Raw genomic sequence first — 19,375 nt, 5'->3', positions numbered from 1 at the left:
GCCTGAAGGCTTTGTGTCTTAATGCAAGGAGTATCCGTAATAAGGTGGATGAATTAACTGTGCAAATAGATGTTAACGGATATGATGTGATTGGGATTACGGAGACGTGGCTCCAGGATGATCAGGGCTGGGAACTCAACATCCATGGGTATTCAACATTCAGGAAGGATAGAATAAAAGGAAAAGGAGGTGGGGTAGCATTGCTGGTTAAAGAGGAGATTGATGCAATAGTTAGGAAGGACATTAGCTTGGATGATGTGGAATCTATATGGGTAGAGCTGCAGAACACCAAAGGGCAAAAAACGTTAGTGGGAGTTGTGTACAGACCTCCAAACAGTAGTAGTGATGTTGGGGAGGGCATCAAACAGGAAATTAGGCGTGCATGCAATAAAGGTGCAGCAGTTATCATGGGTGACTTTAATATGCATATAGATTGGGCTAACCAAACTGGAAGCAATACGGTGAGGATTTCCTGGAGTGCATAAGGGATGGTTTTCTGGACCAATATGTCGAGGAACCAACTAGGGGGAGGCCATCTTAGACTGGGTGTTGTGTAATGAGAGAGGATTAATTAGCAATCTCGTTGTGCGAGGCCCCTTGGGGCAGAGTGACCATAATATAGTGGAATTCTGCATTAGGATGGAGAATGAAACAGTTAATTCAGAGACCATGGTCCAGAACTTAAAGAAGGGTAACTTTGAAGGTATGAGGCGTGAATTGGCTAGGATAGATTGGCGAATGATACTTAAGGGGTTGACAGTGGATGGGCAATGGCAGACATTTAGAGACCGCATGGAGGAACTACAACAATTGTACATCCCTGTCTGGCGTAAAAAAAAAGGGAAGGTGGCTCAACCATGGCTATCAAGGGAAATTAGGGATAGTATTAAAGCCAAGGAAGTGGCATACAAATTGGCCAGAAATAGCAGTGAACCTGGGGACTGGGAGAAATTTAGAACTCAGCAGAGGAGGACAAAGGGTTTGATTAGGGCAGGGAAAATAGAGTACGAGAGGAAGCTTGCAGGGAACATTAAGACGGACTGAAAAAGTTTCTATCGATATGTAAAGAGAAAAAGGTTAGTAAAGACAAACGTAGGTCCCTGCAGTCAGAATCAGGGGAAGTCATAATGGGGAACAAAGAAATGGCAGACCAATTGAACAAGTACTTTGGTTCGGTATTCACTAAGGCGGACACAAACAACCTTCCGGATATAAAAGGGGTCAGAGGGTCAAGTAAGAAGGAGAAACTGAGGGAAATCCTTATTAGTCGGGAAATTGTGTTGGGGAAATTGATGGGATTGAAGGCCGATAAATCCCCAGGGCCTGATGGACTGCATCCCAGAGTACTTAAGGAGGTGGCCTTGGAAATAGCGGATGCATTGACAGTCATTTTCCAACATTCCATAGACTCTGGATCAGATCCTATCGAGTGGAGGGTAGCCAATGTAACCCCACTTTTTAAAAAAGGAGGGAGAGAGAAAACAGGGAATTATAGACTGGTCAGCCTGACATCAGTAGTGGGTAAAATGATGGAATCAATTATTAAGGATGTCATAGCAGCGCATTTGGAAAGAGGTGACATGATAGGTCCAAGTCAGCATGGATTTGTGAAAGGGAAATCATGCTTGACAAATCTTCTGGAATTTTTTGAGGATGTTTCCAGTAAAGTGGACAAAGGAGAACCAGTTGATGTGGTATATTTGGAATTTCAGAAGGCTTTCGACAAGGTCCCACACAAGAGATTAATGTGCAAAGTTAAAGCACATGGTATTGGGGGTAGTGTGCTGACATGGATTGAGAACTGGTTGTCAGACAGGAAGCAAAGAGTAGGAGTAAATGGGTACTTTTCAGAATGGCAGGCAGTGACTAGTGGGGTACCGCAAGGTTCTGTGCTGGGGCCCCAGCTGTTTACATTGTACATTAATGATTTGGACGAGGGGATTAAATGTAGTATCTCCAAATTTGCGGATGACACTAAGTTGGGTGGCAGTGTGAGCTGCGAGGAGGATGCTATGAGGCTGCACAGTGACTTGGATAGGTTAGGTAAGTGGGCAAATGCATGGCAGATGAAGTATAATGTGGATAAATGTGATGTTATCCACTTTGGTGGTAAAAACAGAGAGACAGACTATTATCTGAATGGTGACAGATTAGGAAAAGGGGAGGTGCAACGAGACCTGGGTGTCATGGTACATCAGTCATTGAAGGTTGGCATGCAGGTACAGCAGGCGGTTAAGAAAGTAAATGGCATATTGGCCTTCATAGCTAGGGGATTTGAGTACAGGGGCAGGGAGGTATTGCTACAGTTGTACAGGGCTTTGGTGAGGCCACACATGGAGTATTGTGTACAGTTTTGGTCTCCTAAGGAGACATTCTTGCTATTGAGGGAGTGCAGCGAAGGTTCACCAGACTGATTCCCGGGATGGTGCGACTGACATATCAAGGAAGACTGGATCAACTGGGCTTGTATTCACTGGAGTTCAGAAGAATGAGAGGGGATCTCATAGAAACGTTTAAAATTCTGACGGGTTTAGACAGGTTAGATGCAGGAAGAATGTTCCCAATGTTGGGGAAGTCCAGAACCAGGGGTCACAGTCTAAGGATAAGGGGTAAGCCATTTAGGACTGAGATGAGGAGAAACTTCTTCACCCAGAGAGTGGTGAACCTGTGGAATTCTCTGCCACAGAAAGTTGTTGAGGCCAATTCACTAAATATATTCAAAAAGGAGTTAGATATAGTCCTTACTACTAGGGGGATCAAGGGGTATGGCGATAAAGCAGGAATGGGGTACTGAGGTTGCATGTTCAGCCATGAACTCATTGAATGGCGGTGCAGGCTCGAATGGCCAGATGGCCTACTCCTGCACCTATTTTCTATGTTTCTATGAGTCCCGCTCACCCATCACCCCTTGTGCTCGCTGCCCCGTGTCCTAACTCGCACCGTGTCCCGCTCACCCATCACCCCCTGTGCTCGCTGCCCATGTCCTAACTCGCACCGTGTCCCGCTCACCCATCACCCCCTGTGCTCGCTGCCCCGTGTCCTAACTCACACCAAGTCCCGCTCACCCATCACCCCCTGTGCTCGCTGCCCATGTCCTAACTCGCACCGTGTCCCGCTCACCCACCGCCCCTGTGCTCGCTGCCCCGTGTCCTAACTCGCACCAAGTCCCGCTCACCCATCGCCCCCTTTGCTCGCTGACCTACATTGGCTCCTGGTCTGGCAATACCTCGTTTTCAAAATTCCCACCCTTCCCTCCATGGCCGCGCCCCTCTCAGTAATGTTCTCTACAGCCCCACAATGCCCCCCCCCCCACCACCCCGAGATTTCTACACTCCTCCAATTCCTTGCATATCCTCAATTTTCATCACTCCGCCATTGGCGGCAGTGCCTTCAGCCTCTTGAACCAAGCCTTTGGTCACCTGTCCTAATGTATCTTTATGTGGCTCAGGGGAAAATTTTATTTGATAATCGCTCCTGTGAAGCAACTTGGGACGGTGTACTACGTTAAAGGCGCTGTATAAATACAAGATGTTGTTGTAATGTCGGACTCACAGCAGCCAATTTACGCACAGCAAGCTCCCACGAATGAAATAATGACCAGATAATCTGCTGTTGTGATGTTGGTTGAGGGATAAATATTGGCCCCAGGACACTGGGGAGAACTCCCCTGCTCTTCTTCGAAATAGTGCCGTGGGATCTTTTACATCCAGCTGAGAGAGCAGACGGGGCCCCGGTTTAACATCTCTCTCTCTGGCTGGAGGTACAAACGCAAATACCAGCCCCTTGGACATAGAGGTGCTTCCAGGTGTGTATTGGGGCTGCCGTAAGCAATGGTGCCCTCTGCCCTGCTGGGTAAGCATTGGATAAGCCAGCCAAGGTTGGTCCTCCATGTTGTTATCCAGTGAATGGACAGGGTGAGGATAGCAATGGTCTTCGCAGTCCCGCTCCCATGGTTCAATAGTCTGTTCACCGTCCCCTCCACCCCCCACCCCCACGTCTTAAGTCACATAAAGAATGGTCACACCAGCGAGTGGTGGGGGAACTGTAACCCGGGAGTAAATTAAGGGTTAAAAAGAATCAGGAAAAAAGACAGACTTGCATTTATATAGCGCCTTTCACAACCCCCGGACGTCCCAAAGCGCTTGACAGCCAATGAAGTACTTTTGGAGTGTAGTCACTGTTGCAATGTGGAAATGCGGCAGCCAATTTGCGCACAGCAAGCTCCCGCACACAGCAACATGACGATGACCAGAAAATCTGAGGTTGGTTGAGGGATAAATATTGGAGCATGTTGAGACCCTACTGGCTGACATGACTTGTCTTCGTCCAGAACCGATCTTGACACATTCCTACTACACGTTGGTGTGCCCAACACTGAGCCATGGATGAGCTGCACAGTATAGAAGGCACACAGCGGGCTGAGTGTATGGGAATTAATTATTGGTTTTTACCTGATGCACAAGAGCTGACACAAACATATAAAGCCTTACCGAACCAGATGAGAGTGGATTACTGCAACACCACCAACATGCATTTATATAGCGCCTTTAACGCAATCAAACGTCCCAAGGCGCGTCACATGAGCGATTATCAGACAATATTTGCCACTGAGCCACATAAGGAGATGTTCGGACAGGCGACCAAAAGTTTGGTCAAAGAGGGAGGTTTTAAGGAGTGTCTTAAAGGAGGAGAGAGGCGGAGAGGTTTAGGGAGGGAGTTCCAGAGCTTGGGGCCCCAAGTGACTCCACTTCAAAAGTAGTCCGTTGGCTGTAGAGGGCTTAGGGACATCCTGGGGTTGTGAAAGGTGCTAAGAAATGCTTTCTTTCAGTTCTTTCTTTCAGATAGGTCTGTGGTGATGCGAGTTGCACGTGTGTTCGGTCCAACATCGCAGACTGTGAAACTGAAATGAAGCGACAGGCCTGTCACCTTTGCAGTGCGTGGAATCAGTCGGAATGAGCTGGTGTTGCATGCAGCCGTGTGTGGTTCGGCACACCGAGCATGTTGAGCTATGAGCTGCAGAGGGAAAGCCTCGATGGCGTGACCTGCATGGACCGGAGTGGGAGGTATTTCCCTCGGCCTTGGGCCGCAGTGAGGAGGCTGAGCGCGTGTGAGGTTAGGCTTAGATGTAGCTGTGGTCAAAGGAGGCTGACCAAGGCATCGCCGTTGTGAGCTGGACTGGAGTCAGTGCGGCCCCCGTACTGAGCGTGTGCTCCCGAGACGTGGTCAGCACGCAATAACTGCATGCGTGATTCCGTCCGGTTTAACACCACGTCCAACTCTTTCCCTTCCCCCCCCCCCCCGCCGCCCCCCCCCCCCCCCCTCCACACCCAACAGATCTCCATTCCTCCTCAGTCATCACCTGACGACCACGGGAGAAACCATTCTGAAGGAATGCGCCTTCTCGCTCAGAGTGTGAGCTCACGGGGAGACCTCCTGCTCTATGGACAGCTACCCGAGCCACCAAGCCGGCAAACTGGGCCTGGATTTAACGTCTCATCCGAGGGACAGTGTAATATATTCACCTATGCGCATGCTCACGGGTTTGTGGAGCTGTTGGCCGCGGTTACATCCGAGCCAGGGTGTCCCCGGAGATGGAGCACGCGGTGTCCACCGGTACGCTCGCGGCCTTTCGCGAGAGGTGGGCGCCGGAGGGACTGGAATGCATCATCACCCCCCGGCAACCAAATTTTAATTTGATTTTATATGTTTTAAAGTTTAATTTAGTTTATTGGCAGGTTTTAGTGCCCCCCCCCCCTTTTATAGAGGGCACTTGTACAATGTATGTTTTTTAGTGCCCAAAAAACCCCACAAAAAACACAAAGAAAACCTCCAAAAAAACAAAAAAAAGGGCCTTGATAAGTGTTTGGAGTGTCCCACAGATCAGGGGGACACTTGAGTTAAATGTTTAATTTTGTTCTCCAATCAAAAGAGTTGTAGAGCTGTTGACCGCGGTTACATCCGAGCCAGGGTATCCCCGGAGATGGAGCACGTGGTGTCCACCGGTACGCTCGCGGCCTTCCGCGAGAGGTGGGCGCCGGAGGGACTGGAGTGCATCATCACCCCCCGGCAACCACATTTTAATTTGATTTAAGTTTACTGTCCAAAATTTAATTGGTTTATTTTGTCGGTTTTAGTGCCCCCCACCCTTTAATCAGGGGGCACTTGATTCATGTTTTCAACTAAAATAGTTGTAGAGCTGTTGAGTTGGGAGTGGCTTAGCCAGTCACGTGATGTTCACAAGACTCAATAAAACCCCGGCCAGTTGGGTTCGGGGGATCCACGATGGGGCAGGTGGTTGTGAGCCTGGTGGATGAACTGGTAATGTGTCGTGTGATTGTTAAACCTTTTGCTATGAATTCTTAAGCAAAGAACCCATGAAGCAAATAAATTATAGAGGGTTCCTCCAACAAAGCGGCAGTCCCTCAGTAATGCACTGGACTGTCGGGCTATGTACTGAAGTGGGGCTTGAACCCACAACATTTCTGATTCAAGGTCAAGGGCAGTACTAACAGAGCCAACTTGATATTAGGAAGGATAGCAACAGGAGGAGGCCATTCAGCCCCTCGAGACTGTTCCACCATTCAATGAGATCACAGCTGACCTGTAACTTAACTCCAATGACCCGTTTTGGTTCCGTAACCCTTGTTATCCTTGCCTAAATAATCTTTCATTCTCTGTTTTGAATTTTGGGCTGCACATTTTTACAGGAGCAGCAAAATGGCGATTGATAGATGATTGCCGACACTGAGAGCGGACACTGAGAGGTACAAGGGCCATACAAGTGGCAGGTGGAGATCAATTGTCTGTTGTTTGGTTGTGTTTACAGCAGCTGGCGCTGTGATAGTATCAAGTGCAGCCACCCTCGTTGAATTTGTCACTCACTAGCGCAACTGTAAATCCCAATTCCCACCCGGGGTACAAATCAACTAATCCCCGCACAGACCCTAGGAGCTACCTGGTCTGTACGGGCCAGTACAGCAGTGCACAGTACACTTGGTCTCCATGCTTTTGATTAAAGACTTAAATCTTTCTATCCAACCGTGTCTCGATCGGCAGACAACAGAGAGAGAAAGATCTCACGGCGATCGCAAAGGTTTCCTGCTTTGGACTGGACTGTATGGGGGCAGTATTCAGCCCTCGCTAGATACCCACGGGGGCAAATCAATCCTTGGCACCACCTGGAAGTGTAGCCTGTGCGTGTATCAGCGAGTATGTAAAACACATCGCCCCGGGCCACAAAAATGGAGGGGCTTGTGATGGTTTTTGTACTGTCCCCAAACGACATGAGTTTGGGCTGGATAAACTGAATAAGGAAGGCTTGCATTTATATAGCGCCTTTCACGATCTCAGGGCCTCCCAAAGCGCTTTACAGCCAATGAAGTACTTTTTGGAGTATAGTCACTGTTGTAATGTGGGAAACGCGGCAGTCAATTTGCGCACAGCAAGCTCCCACAAACAGCAATGGGAAAATGACCGGATAACCTGTTTTTGTTGATTGAGGGATAAATTTTGGCCCCAGGACACTGGGGAGAACTCCCCTGCTCTTCTTCAAAATAGTGCCGTGGGATCTTTCACATTCACCTGAGAGGGTAGAAGAAGCCTCGGTTTAACGAGTCATATGAAAGACAGCACCTCTGACAGTGCAGCACTCCCTCAGTAGTGCCCCTCCGACAGTGCGGCGCTCCCTCAGTACTACCCCTCCGACAGTGCGGCGCTCCCTCAGTACTGCCCCTCTGATAGTGCGGTGCTCCCTCTGTACTGCCCCTCCGACAGTGCGGCGCTCCCTCAATACTGCCCCTCCAACAGTGCGGCGCTCCCTCAACACTGCCCCTCCAACAGTGCGGCGCTCCCTCAATACTGCCCCTCCAACAGTGCGGCGCTCCCTCAGCACTGCCCCTCCAACAGTGCGGCGCTCCCTCAATACTGCCTCTCCGACAGTGCGGCGCTCCCTCAACACTGCACTGGGGATGTCAGCCTGGATTTTCTGCTCGAGTCTGTGGAGTGGGACTTGAACCCACAACCTTGTGACTCCACGGCTGACAGTCAGGAGGAGGCTAGGATGGTGTGTGTGAGATCAGACGTGTGCCGGTAGCTTTTCTGATTCTGCGAGGATCTGGGTTAGATAAATCAGCAGTTATTCCAAAATGTATGCACGTGGGGCCAATAAACCTTTTGCCAACACAGCGCCAGTCAGCACAAGGTCCGCTGTGCGTACACATGGGAGAGAAAGATCCATTCTTTGTAATTCAAACTTCAAACTGGCTAAAGATTGGTACTGTGTGAAGATGGAGCCCTTGACTGACACAGAGACCTGTCGAAGTGGATGTGCCATGTAAGGGCATGAACTGAGGTCCCTCAACTTGCACCGGGCCTTGTTGCAACCTTCCTTCGCTAGTTCAAAGGTTACTGCGCAGTATCACCACAACAAAGCCTCCATTTCCTGTAAGAAAACCACAGCGGCAGGCAGCAGAGGCTGCAAGCATCACACATGCACTGTTGCTGTATCCTGACCCGCCGTCTGAGCCAACAACCCACTCGTCAGGCCTGCTGCTCCACAACCCAACGGGTTTTACAACTGGGGGAAGGAAAGAAATATCACGGGAGCGACGCCCAATAGCAGCCCCGGTGGGGAAGGGGGGGCTTTACTATAAACTGCACCCGATTCGGGTACATTGCAGAGCCGCTTTTGACACACATCCATCATCATCACCATAGGCAGTCCCTCGGAATCGAGGAAGACTTGCTTCCGCTCTAAAAATGAGTCCTGAGGTGGCTGAACAGTCCAATACGAGAGCCACAGTCCCTGTCACAGGTGGGACAGACGGTGGTTGAGGGAAAGGGGTGGGTGGGACAGGTTTGCCGCACGCTCCTTCCGCTGCCTGCGCTTGGTTTCTGCACGCTCTCGGCGACGAGACTCGAGGTGCTCAGCGCCCTCCCGGATGCACTTCCTCCACTGAGGGCGGACTGGCCTTTGGGCCAGGGACTCCCAGGTGTCGGTGGGGGATGTTGCATTTTATCAGGGAGGCTTTGAGGATGTCCCTTGTAACGTCCTTGAAGTGTGTTGTACCATTTCTTCCACGTTAGTGGTCCTGCGCGTAGAACTCCCAGTGTGACCAGGTGCTGAGCTGTGCGTCGACAGTCCTCTGGTCCTCTCCCGTTTGGGGTAAAATGAAGGAAAGACTTGCATTTATATGGCGCCTTTCACCACCACCGGTCGCCCCAAAGCGCTTTACAGCCAACGAAGTACTTTTTTTGGAGTGTAGGCCGACCCCTTATTCTGAGACTGTGACCCCTGGTTCTAGACTCCCCAGTCCAGAGGAAACATCTTCTCTGTACCTACACCCTGTCAAGCCCTGTAAGAATGTTTCAATGAGATCACCTCTCATTCTTCTAAACTCGAGAGAATACAGGCCCAGTCTGCTCAATCTCTCCTCATAGGACAATCCCCCCAGCCCAGGAATCAGTCTGGTGAACCTTCGTTCCATCGGTGATGAGCGGGCTGGATTTGATTCCAATGAAGGATGGCTGAAGCCAGGGTACAGAGCTCACTTCACATAGCGGCTAGGTGGTGCGAAGGTAAGATGGCAAGGTTGGAATTCGGGAAGGAAGAGATTAACTGGGACCGAGGAGGCTCCTTTATCCGAGCTTACTTTGTGACGAGCAAAGATAGGAGCGGCTCGAGGGTTTGGAAAGAGGCGGGAGCTTCAATCAAAGCTGAGAAACATTAAATGATAGCGATCAGACCAAGCCACATCATTATGCACTTTGGAATAGCTGTAGTGCGGCAAATTACAGAAGAGCAGGAGGATGTCATTATACTTGTTGCGGAAAATCTAAATGCATTCGCGTCACGAAGCATGACCCAAATTAAACCCTGTATCCTCCCCCACTCACACTGATGTCGTACCGCACAGTAAAAGGGGGAACATGAGACAGGACTAGTTGGACGCCGGTACATTTAATTCCACATATCCTGCCACCGCTTCGCACAGTAATCTGAGTGAATTCTGACGGCGGGTTTTAGACGTTATAAGAAATAGGAGCAGGAGTCGGCCGTTCGGCCCCTCGAGCCTGCTCCGCCATTTAATACGACCATGGCTGATCCGATCATGGACTCAGCTCCACTTCCCCGCCCATAACCCTTGCCTCCCTTATCATTCAAAGATCTGTCTACCTCCATCTTTTTCATTTAGTTTATTCGCCTGTGTCTATCTGCGTGCGCACTTTGTCTGCCGCCTCGAACCAGAGCCTCTAACCTCTCTTTTACATTTCCTTCTCCCACTCTTTCTCTCTTTCCCTCCCTGGTCAATATCTCTAACGTGTTGTAAAACTGCTGTGCAGCGCCTTGGGACGTTTTACTACGTTAAAGGCGCTGTATAAATAAAAGTTATTAGTTATTATTAAATATATTCAATGACCCAGCCTCCACAGCTCTCTGGGGCAGAGAATTCCAAAGATACACGAAGAAATTCCTCCTCATCACCGTCTTAAATGGGCGACCCCTTATTCTGAAACTATGCCCCTAGTTCTAGATTCCCCCCACGAGGGGAAACATCCTCCCTGCATCGACCCTGTCGAGCCCCCCTCAGTATCTTATGTTTCAATAAGATCACCTCTCATTCTTCTAAACTCCAGTGAGTATCGTTGGCCCTACTCATTTTCCCCCGTGAAGGTGTTGACTCCTTGCTGGGCTACACTTTCTACCCCTCCTCCCGCACCCAAGAAGCCAGGTGCCAGCCTGGACAATGGCCCTTGGCAGCTCATTTAACTGAGGGATGAGTCACAGCTAAGCGTGAACCCCTGTCCTGATCTCGCGTCTGTAACTGGGCATGGTTTGCTGGGCAGTGGGTGACGAGAATGGCTGGATGATTCTTCCCCGCACAGACCCGGGCCGCTGAACCTGACTGTAGTTGGGGGAGATGTATAGCGGGAGGCTGATACAATATCCCCCATTTTACACCCTCGCCCAAGGGCAGAGTTACCCCCGAGGAGCGTACATTGGGCGGCAACAGATGCCAAGACGCCGTGAAAACGCGTTGTTCGCGGCAGCGTGATGTCACTCTTGGGAGAACCCGCAAAGGAGGGAGTGCCACACCGTCGGAGGGGCAGCGCTGAGGGAGCGCCGCACTGTTGGAGGGGCAGTACTGAGGGAGCGCTGCACTGTCGGAGGGGCAGTACTGAGGGAGCGCCGCACTGTCGGAGGGGCAGTACTGAGGGAGTGTTGCACTGTCGGAGGGGCAGTACTGAGGGAGCGCTGCACTGTCGGAGGGGCAGTACTGAGGGAGCGCTGCACTGTCGGAGGGGCAGTACTGAGGGAGTGTTGCACTGTCGGAGGGGCAGTACTGAGGGAGCACCGCACTGTCGGAGGGGCAGTACTGAGGGAGCGCTGCACTGTCGGAGGGGCAGTACTGAGGGAGCGCTGCACTGTCAGAGGGGCAGTACTGAGGGAGTGTTGCACTGTCGGAGGGGCAGTACTGAGGGAGTGTTGCACTGTTGGAGGGGCAGTACTGAGGGAGCGCTGCACTGTCGGAGGGGCAGTACTGAGGGAGTGCTGCACTGTCGGAGGGGCAGTACGAGGGAACACCACACTGTCTGAGGGGCAGTACTGAGGGAGCGCTGCACTGTCGGAGGGGCAGTACTGAGGGAGTGCTGCACTGTCGGAGGGGCAGTACTGAGGGAGTGCCGCACTGTTGGAGGGGCAGTACTGAGGGAGTGCCGCACTGTCGGAGGAGCAGTACTGAGGGAGTGCTGCATTGTCGGAGGGCCAGTACTGAGGGAGTGCTGCACTGTCGGAGGGCCAGTACTGAGGGAATGCTGCACTGTCGGAGGTGCCGTCTTTCAGATGAGACGTTAAACCGAGGCCCCGTCTGCTCTCTCAGGAGGACATAAAAGATCCCAGGGCACTATTTCAAAGAAGGGCAGGGAAGGCCCGGTTACCTGGGGCAATATTTATCCCTCAAGCAACATCACAAAAACAGATTATCCGGTCACTATCACATTGCTGTTTGTGGGAGCTTGCTGTGCGCAACTTGGCTGCCGTGTTTCCTACATTACAACAGTGACTACACTCCAAAAAGTATTTCATTGGCTGTAAAGTGCTTTGGGATGTCCTGAGATGGCGAAAGGCGCCATATAAGTGCAAGTCTTTTTCTGTTTCCAATACCATCTCAATCTCCTGCAATGTAACCCGGCCTACATCCCCTTTATATATCATTGTCTCAATGATTACCCAGACATAACTCCCATTAATTATCTGCACGTTGGTTTCCTTCTGACCAGTGTCGCTTCCCCTCACCATTGTAGATTTGGTCAAAACCCGGAGTGTGACAATATGATTACATTTGGCATCGGACATGAGAAGATTCAATCTGTCACTTTCTCGATCTCGGCTCGACAAAGTGTGGGTGGTTCTATCTTTATGAACCTGGACTGTACCCCCATAGCTTGGTTGCTTGAAGAATATTGATAAGCAACAAATTGTACTTAGTGACAACATGGTTGCTATTTTAGTGCTACCACAGCCCAAGGGACTCACAACCCATCTGCACTTAAGAACATGAGAATTAGGAGCAGGAGTAGGCCATTCGGCCCCTCGAGCCTGCTCCGCCATTCAATGAGATCATGGCTGATCTGTGACCTCAACTCCACTTTCCCGCCCGATCCCCATATCACTTGATTTCCTCAGTATCCAACAATCTATTGATCTCAGCCTTGAATATACTCAAAGACTGAGCCTCCACAGCCCTTTGGGGCAGAGAATTCCAAAGATTCACCACCCACTGAGTGAAGAAATTCCTGCTCATCTCAGTCCTAAATGGCCGTCCCCTTGGGCCCAAGTTTCCGATATCCGCTGGAACGGCGCACCTCCTCGAGGCCCGCCTATTCTGTGGAATGAAAAGCGTGCCAAAGACTTACCTCGCGATTCTCCGAGTGCACCAGGCCTGTTCAGCAGTCAGCGTGACACAGCACAACAGCGGGGGGGGCGGAGCTACAGCCCTGGGCCAAAAAAAAGAGTGCCGGCAGCTGCGCGCATGCGCAGTGGAGTCTGCGCGCATGCACAGTGGAGTCTGCGCATGTGCGCAGTAGCTCCTGGCTTCCAGATTCTATGTGCGTGTGCTGCTGGCTGTGTGGGAGGGGCCAGAAAGCGTTGACGCGAGCCCTGGCCGAATGGGCTCCTGGAGCAGTCAGAGTGCCGATTTCCAGCCTGCAGCACGTAGCCCCTAGCCCTGGCCGGGCTCCCGGTGCTCCCGAATGGGTAGGTGAGGTAGGAACTTTTTATTCTTTATTTATTGATTTTATTGAATGATTTTTTATTTTTTATTTATTGACTTATTTATCATTTATTATTGATGATGGCTCTTTATTTTTAAAAGTGAAGTGTTTAATGCTTTGTAAAATCCCCTAACTTCCCTCTAACTTCCCTTCCCCCCCCCCCCCCATCTCTGGCTACCTGCGCCTAATTCTAAAGTGTACGCAAGGTTTTTCTGAGCGTGCAAAAGTCGACACTTACTCCGTTCTAAGTGAGTTTGGAGTAACTTTTCGGTGCCTAAACTTGCAAAACAGGCGTAAGTGGCTGGTAACGCCCCCTTTTGAAAAAAACTGAACTAAAATTAAACTAAACTAACTCACTAGAACTGGAGCAAACCAAATGCCGATAATTGCGATTTCTAAGATACTCCAAGCTAAAAAATTAGGAGCAACTCCAGCCCTTTAGACTGTGACCCCTGGTTCTAGACACCCCAGCCTGGGAAAAACATCCTCCCTGCATCTACCCTGTCAAGCCCTGTGAGAATTTTATACGTTTCAATTACATCACCTCTCATTCTTCTAAACTCGAGAGACTATAAGCCAAGTCTGCTCAATCTCTCCTCATAGGACAATCCCCCCATCCCAGGAATCAGTCTGGTGAACCTTCGTTGCACTCCTTCAATGGCAAGTATATCCTTCCTTGGGTAAGGAGACCAAAACTCTACACAGGTACATCTGGAGTTTTCGTGTGCACTGCAGGTACACGAGAAAACCCGAATATCCTTCTCTAAATGCAACTTTCTTGATTTTAAATGCTGGTGTAGTAAGCATTTGGCGTAGTCACTGAAATGAAGGAAAGTCCTGGAGTTTCTTGTCAGGTTATCTATTTGATATCAGGGTGTGGACGATGCTGCCTTGTGCCCACTTATTGCCTGCTCCAAGTTGCACTGGGGGCACAGGGCTAGAGTTTCCCTAACCTGTTTTTCTGGCGCCCTCTCCCGAGATGCGCCATTTTTGCCCGCCTCCAAGCCCGCCGAAAAAAGACGGCGGTATTCTGACCGCTCCCCAGCCTCTCCTCAGTCGTGGCACAGCATGGCCCAGTGGATTGGGGGCGGACCTCTGCACATGCACGCTATGGTCTGCGCGCATGTGCAGTAGCTCCTGGCAGGCCGATTCTGCAAACGCGCGCTGCAGGCCGTGTGGGAGGGCCCCAAAGCACGTTGTCCCTAGCCCTGGCCTAATGGGCTCCCTCATCGGCGGCCCTCTGCGTTCCCTAAGGTAGGACTTCTATTTTTTATTTGTTATTTACTGATTGATTTTGGTGCTTTAGGTGCAGGGTTCCTTTTTGTTAATTAATTGCTTGTTACTTTTTGTGCTTTGTTTGGTGCTTGGTGGTGCTTTAAATGTAGTTACCTGCGCCGATTCCTTAACTGTAAGTAAGGTCTTTCTGTGCGGACAAAAATGGACACATACGCTGCCCTAAGTTAGTTTAGTACAACTTTTCTCTGGCCAAATTGGCATAAATGGTGTAAGTGGCTGGGTACGCCCCCGTTTGAAAAAAAACTGACCTAACCAAAAAACCTAACTAACTCACTTACACTGGCGCAAATTAAATGGCCATTTTGCAACTAAGACGACACACCAGAAAAATCAAGTTACACCCCAAAAAAAAAACGGTGCAGCTCATGGGGAAATTTAGGCCCATTAATGAGTAAACTGCGAAGTGTGCATTTAAGGGGAGGCTGGATAAACACACGAGGGAGAACGGGATGGAAGGATGTGCTGATGGGGTGAGATGAAGAGGGGGTGGGAGGGGGCTGGTGTGGAGCATAAACCCCGGCACGGAGCGGTTGGGCCTGTGTCTGTGCCGTACATGCGATGTGTCCTGTGTAACTGCAATCACGTGTAGGCGCACAGGGCAGGGTTGGGAGGTTCCCCATCCCTGAAGGACATTAGTGGGCCAGTGGGTTTTTATGGCACTCCCATAGTTTTCACGGCCATTCTTTCTGGTGCCAACCTGCTGCTTGAGCCCACGTTGCACATAACTCCAAGTGTAGGACTTTTACCCGCCGTACCCATTCCTTTTGTGTCTTTTATTTGCCACCAGATTCTCTCCTGATCACCCCCCTCTCCCTCCATGACCATGTGCCCATTCTAACTGAGGGTGGAGAACGGATCCACTTGCCAGCCTCACTTAAAACCACTCTTGAACAATAGTGGCACTTTACAACTTTCCAGACTCAACATTGAGTGCGACAATTTCACAACACAACCTCGGCCCCTATTTACTGATTCTGTGGATGATTCTGCCGCCTCCATTCACACCCTATCTAGACCCATCTTTTGTTTCTTAACTTGTCCCATTACCATCTCCTTCCGCCTCCCGCCATCGTCCCCTTTCGTCTCTCTAATCTCTCCTGCCGTCCACCTTATCACAGACCTTCCCTTTTATTCTTTCCTCCCCTCCCCCGCCCCGACTTTCCCTGCCCCCTACACTCGCTTGAAAACCTGTCACATCTCTTAACTTTCTCCAGTTCTGACGAAGGGTCATCGGCCTGAAATGTTAACTCTGTTTCTCTCTCCACAGATGCGGCGGCAGATTAGAAAAAGGGGAGGTGCAACGAGACCTGGGGGGGTCATGGTTCATCGGTCATTGAAAGTTGGCATGCAGGTACAGCAGGCAGTGAAGAAGGCAAATGGTATGTTGGCCTTCATAGCGAGGGGATTTGAGTATAGGAGCAGGGAGGTCTTACTGCAGTTGTACAGGGCCTTGGTGAGGCCTCACCTGGAATATTGTGTTCAGTTTTGGTCTCCTAATCTGAGGAAGGACATTCTTGCTATTGAGGGAGTGCAGCGAAGGTTCACCAGACTGATTCCCGGGATGGCTGGACTGACATATGAGGAGAGACTGGATCGATTGGGCCTGTATTCACTGGAGTTTAGAAGGATGAGAGGGGATCTCATAGAAACATATAAAATTCTGTCGGGATTGGACAGGTTAGATGCAGGAAGAATATTCCCGATGTTGGGAAAGTCCAGAACCAGGGGACACAGTCTAAGGATAAGGGGTAAGCCATTTAGAACTGAGATGAGGAGAAACTCCTTCACCCAGAGAGTTGTTAACCTGTGGAATTCCCTGCCGCAGAGAGTTATTGAGGCCAGTTTATTGGATATATTCAAGAGGGAGTTAGATATGGCCCTTACGGCTAAAGGGATCAAGGGGTCTGGAGAGAAAGCAGGAAAGGCGTACTGAGGTGAAGGATCAGCCATGATCTTATTGAATGGTGGTGCAGGCTCGAAGGGCCGAATGGCCTACTCCTGCACCTATTTTCTATGTTTCTGTGTTTCTATGCCTGACCCGCTGAGTGTTTCCAGCATTTTCTGTTTCCAATGTACTACATTTTCAGCCGTGGCTCAGTGGGTAGCCCTCCTGTCTCTCAGTCAGAAAGGTTGTGGGTTCAAGTGCCCCCTCCAGAGCCTTGAGTATAAAATGCTCCAACACTTAGTCCCAGGGGCTCCCTCCAATCGGAAGGCCCGATAACTACTGCTGTTAATTCAAATAATCAAACTGACAGCCACACCAAGTCAGCCACTTTTGATAATTGAGTGCAATTCTCTATCTAATGTACAAACATAATCTTCACAAAGGAAATGTGCTAAAAACAAGGGGCTAGAAATTCGTCTGTTTAGCGCCGCCATTAGCGCCAGAGAGAGGGGCACTAAATCCATCCCGCCCGAGCGCTGCGCGAAGGCTAGGCGGCGACGCTAACAGTTTGCGTTGCGTTCGCTAGCCCCGCCCACTGGGTGACGTCACGTAGCGCGCAACGCCCCTGTAGCCCCGCATTTGCAAAGTTCTCTCTCTCGCCCGCCGTAGCACCCAGCGCTGAGACCGTTGGCGGAGCCGGGGGGGGGGGGGCGGGAAGCAGTCAGTCTGGCGACGATTCCAGGGCGATATCACCCGCAGTGCACGTTCAGGGCTGACATTTCAATTTGTCAACTTTGATTTATTTGCTGCAGTCGTGGGGAAGGGCGGGTGATGTTCATTGAAGTTTGCGCTAGGTATCCTCACGGCAAAATATTGAGTCGGCCTCCTGCGCTATCACTCCGTTAGCGCCCAGAGAGGACCTTAGCGCTCCTCTTGGGGCGATACAGCTGAATATCCCACTTTGAGGCGGTAGACAGCGCCCGGCGCTAAAGGTCCGCACTGCCACCGCCTGAAAGCGGGCGGTAACGAATTTCCAGCCCAAGGGCATTTACACATTGATTCGATTTCCACAGCAGGTTTGAATCCCCCAAACAGACCAGGCACAGAGCCCAAGAGCCCACTGTGTAATGCAGACGCTGTACCTTCGCAAAATCCCGCACGTCAAACAGGTCGAAGGCCTCGAAAAGTTCGCTCTTCTTCATACTGAACTTCTCGCAGCAGGAGTTCAGAAAGGTCCGAATGTTCTTGAGGCAGAGGAACTGCAAAGCAAGAATGACACACACAAAAACAATCATCAAAATGGAAATCTAGCATGAAATTAACAATCTTGCCGAGGGCATGCAAATCCTGCCTACAGATCTTACTTCCTGTTGTCACAACTTTTGGTCACACTTTTTGAGTTGACAGAGAGACAGAAAGAGAAAGAAAGACAGACAGACAGAAAGACACAGACAGACAGACAGATAGAAAGACACAGAGAGATAGAAAAGAGAGAAAGACAGACAGACAGAAAGACACAGACAGACAGAAAGAGAGAAAGACAGACTGACAGAAAGACACAGAGAGATAGAAAAGAGAGAAAGACAGACAGATAGAAAGAAAGACACAGACAGACAGAAAGAGAGAAAGACAGACTGACAGAACAAGAGAAAGACAGACAGACAGAAAGACACAGACAGACAGAAAGAGAGAAAGACAGACAGATAGAAAGACACAGAGAGATAGAAAAGAGAGAAAGACAGACAGATAGAAAGACACAGAGAGATAGAAAAGAGAGAAAGACAGACAGATAGAAAGACACAGACAGACAGAAAGAGAGAAAGACAGACAGATAGAAAGACACAGAGAGATAGAAAAGAGAGAAAGACAGACAGATAGAAAGACACAGACAGACAGAAAGAGAGAAAGACAGACAGATAGAAAGACACAGACAGACAGAAAGAGAGAAAGACAGACAGAAGACAGACAGATGGAAAGAAAATAATTTACATTCATATCATGCCTTTCCCAACTTCAGGATGTGCCAAAGGTCGTCACAGCCAGCCACAAACAGGAATGCAATAATGATGAGATAATTTCATTCATGATGTTGTTTGAGAATGCTCCCGTGAGATGCCTTGGGGCATTTTACTACAGGTTAAAGGTGAAATGTAAGGTGCTGCTGCTGTTAGGGATGAACCTGCCCAGAGGACGATTGTAAGGATTGATCACTGGTGCTGTGAGGCGGCGATTCCTGCTACCAGTACCAAACTTGTTGTGTTACCAGTTCTAACCTTTCCAGTTCTGACGAAGGGGACTCCCACCTCAAACGTTAACTCTGTATCTCTTGTGGGTTCAAGTCCCACTCCAGGGACTTGAGTACGTAAATCTAGGCTGACATTTCCAGTGCAGTACTGAGGGAGCGCCGCACTGTCGGAGGGGCAGTACTGAGGGAGCGTTGCACAGTCGGAGGAGCAGTACTGAGGGAGCGCCGCACTGTCGGAGGGGCAGTACTGACGGAGTGCTGCTCTGTCGGAGGGGCAGGACTGAGGGAGTGCCGCACTGTCGGAGGGGCAGTACTGACGGAGTGCTGCACTGTCGGAGGGGCAGGACTGAGGGAGTGCCGCACTATCGGAGGGGCAGTACTGAGGGAGTGCTGCACTGTCGGAGGGGCAGGACTGAGGGAGTGCCGCACTGCCGGAGGGGCAGTACTGAGGGAGTGCTGCACTGTCGGTGGGGCAGGACTGAGGGAGTGCCGCACTGCCGGAGGGGCAGTACTGAGGGAGTGCTGCACTGTCGGAGGGGCAGGACTGAGGGAGTGCCGCACTGTCGGAGGGGCAGGACTGAGGGAGTGCTGCACTGTCGGAGGGGCAGGACTGAGGGAGTGCCGCACTGTCGGAGGTGCCGTCTTAATTATCAGAAAGGGCTGACGTAGTGTGGTTG

At 50.4% G+C, this 19,375-nt stretch overlaps 1 protein-coding gene across 1 annotated transcript in view; it reads right to left on the bottom strand.

The window, feature by feature from the left end:
- Positions 1–19,375, bottom strand: part of LOC139237905 (proto-oncogene vav-like) — a 135,136-nt gene that overhangs the window by 79,736 nt on the left and 36,025 nt on the right. Inside the window, exon 2 of the mRNA XM_070867197.1 lies at positions 17,596–17,712. Coding sequence (XP_070723298.1) covers positions 17,596–17,712 — 117 coding nt within the window. The remainder of the gene's footprint in view (positions 1–17,595; positions 17,713–19,375) is intronic.

This window comes from Pristiophorus japonicus, chromosome 24 (genome assembly GCF_044704955.1).
Source record: "Pristiophorus japonicus isolate sPriJap1 chromosome 24, sPriJap1.hap1, whole genome shotgun sequence".
Lineage (NCBI taxonomy): Eukaryota > Metazoa > Chordata > Chondrichthyes > Pristiophoridae > Pristiophorus > Pristiophorus japonicus.
Note: the sequence above shows the minus strand (reverse complement) of the source record. Positions and strands in the feature narration are given on the sequence as shown.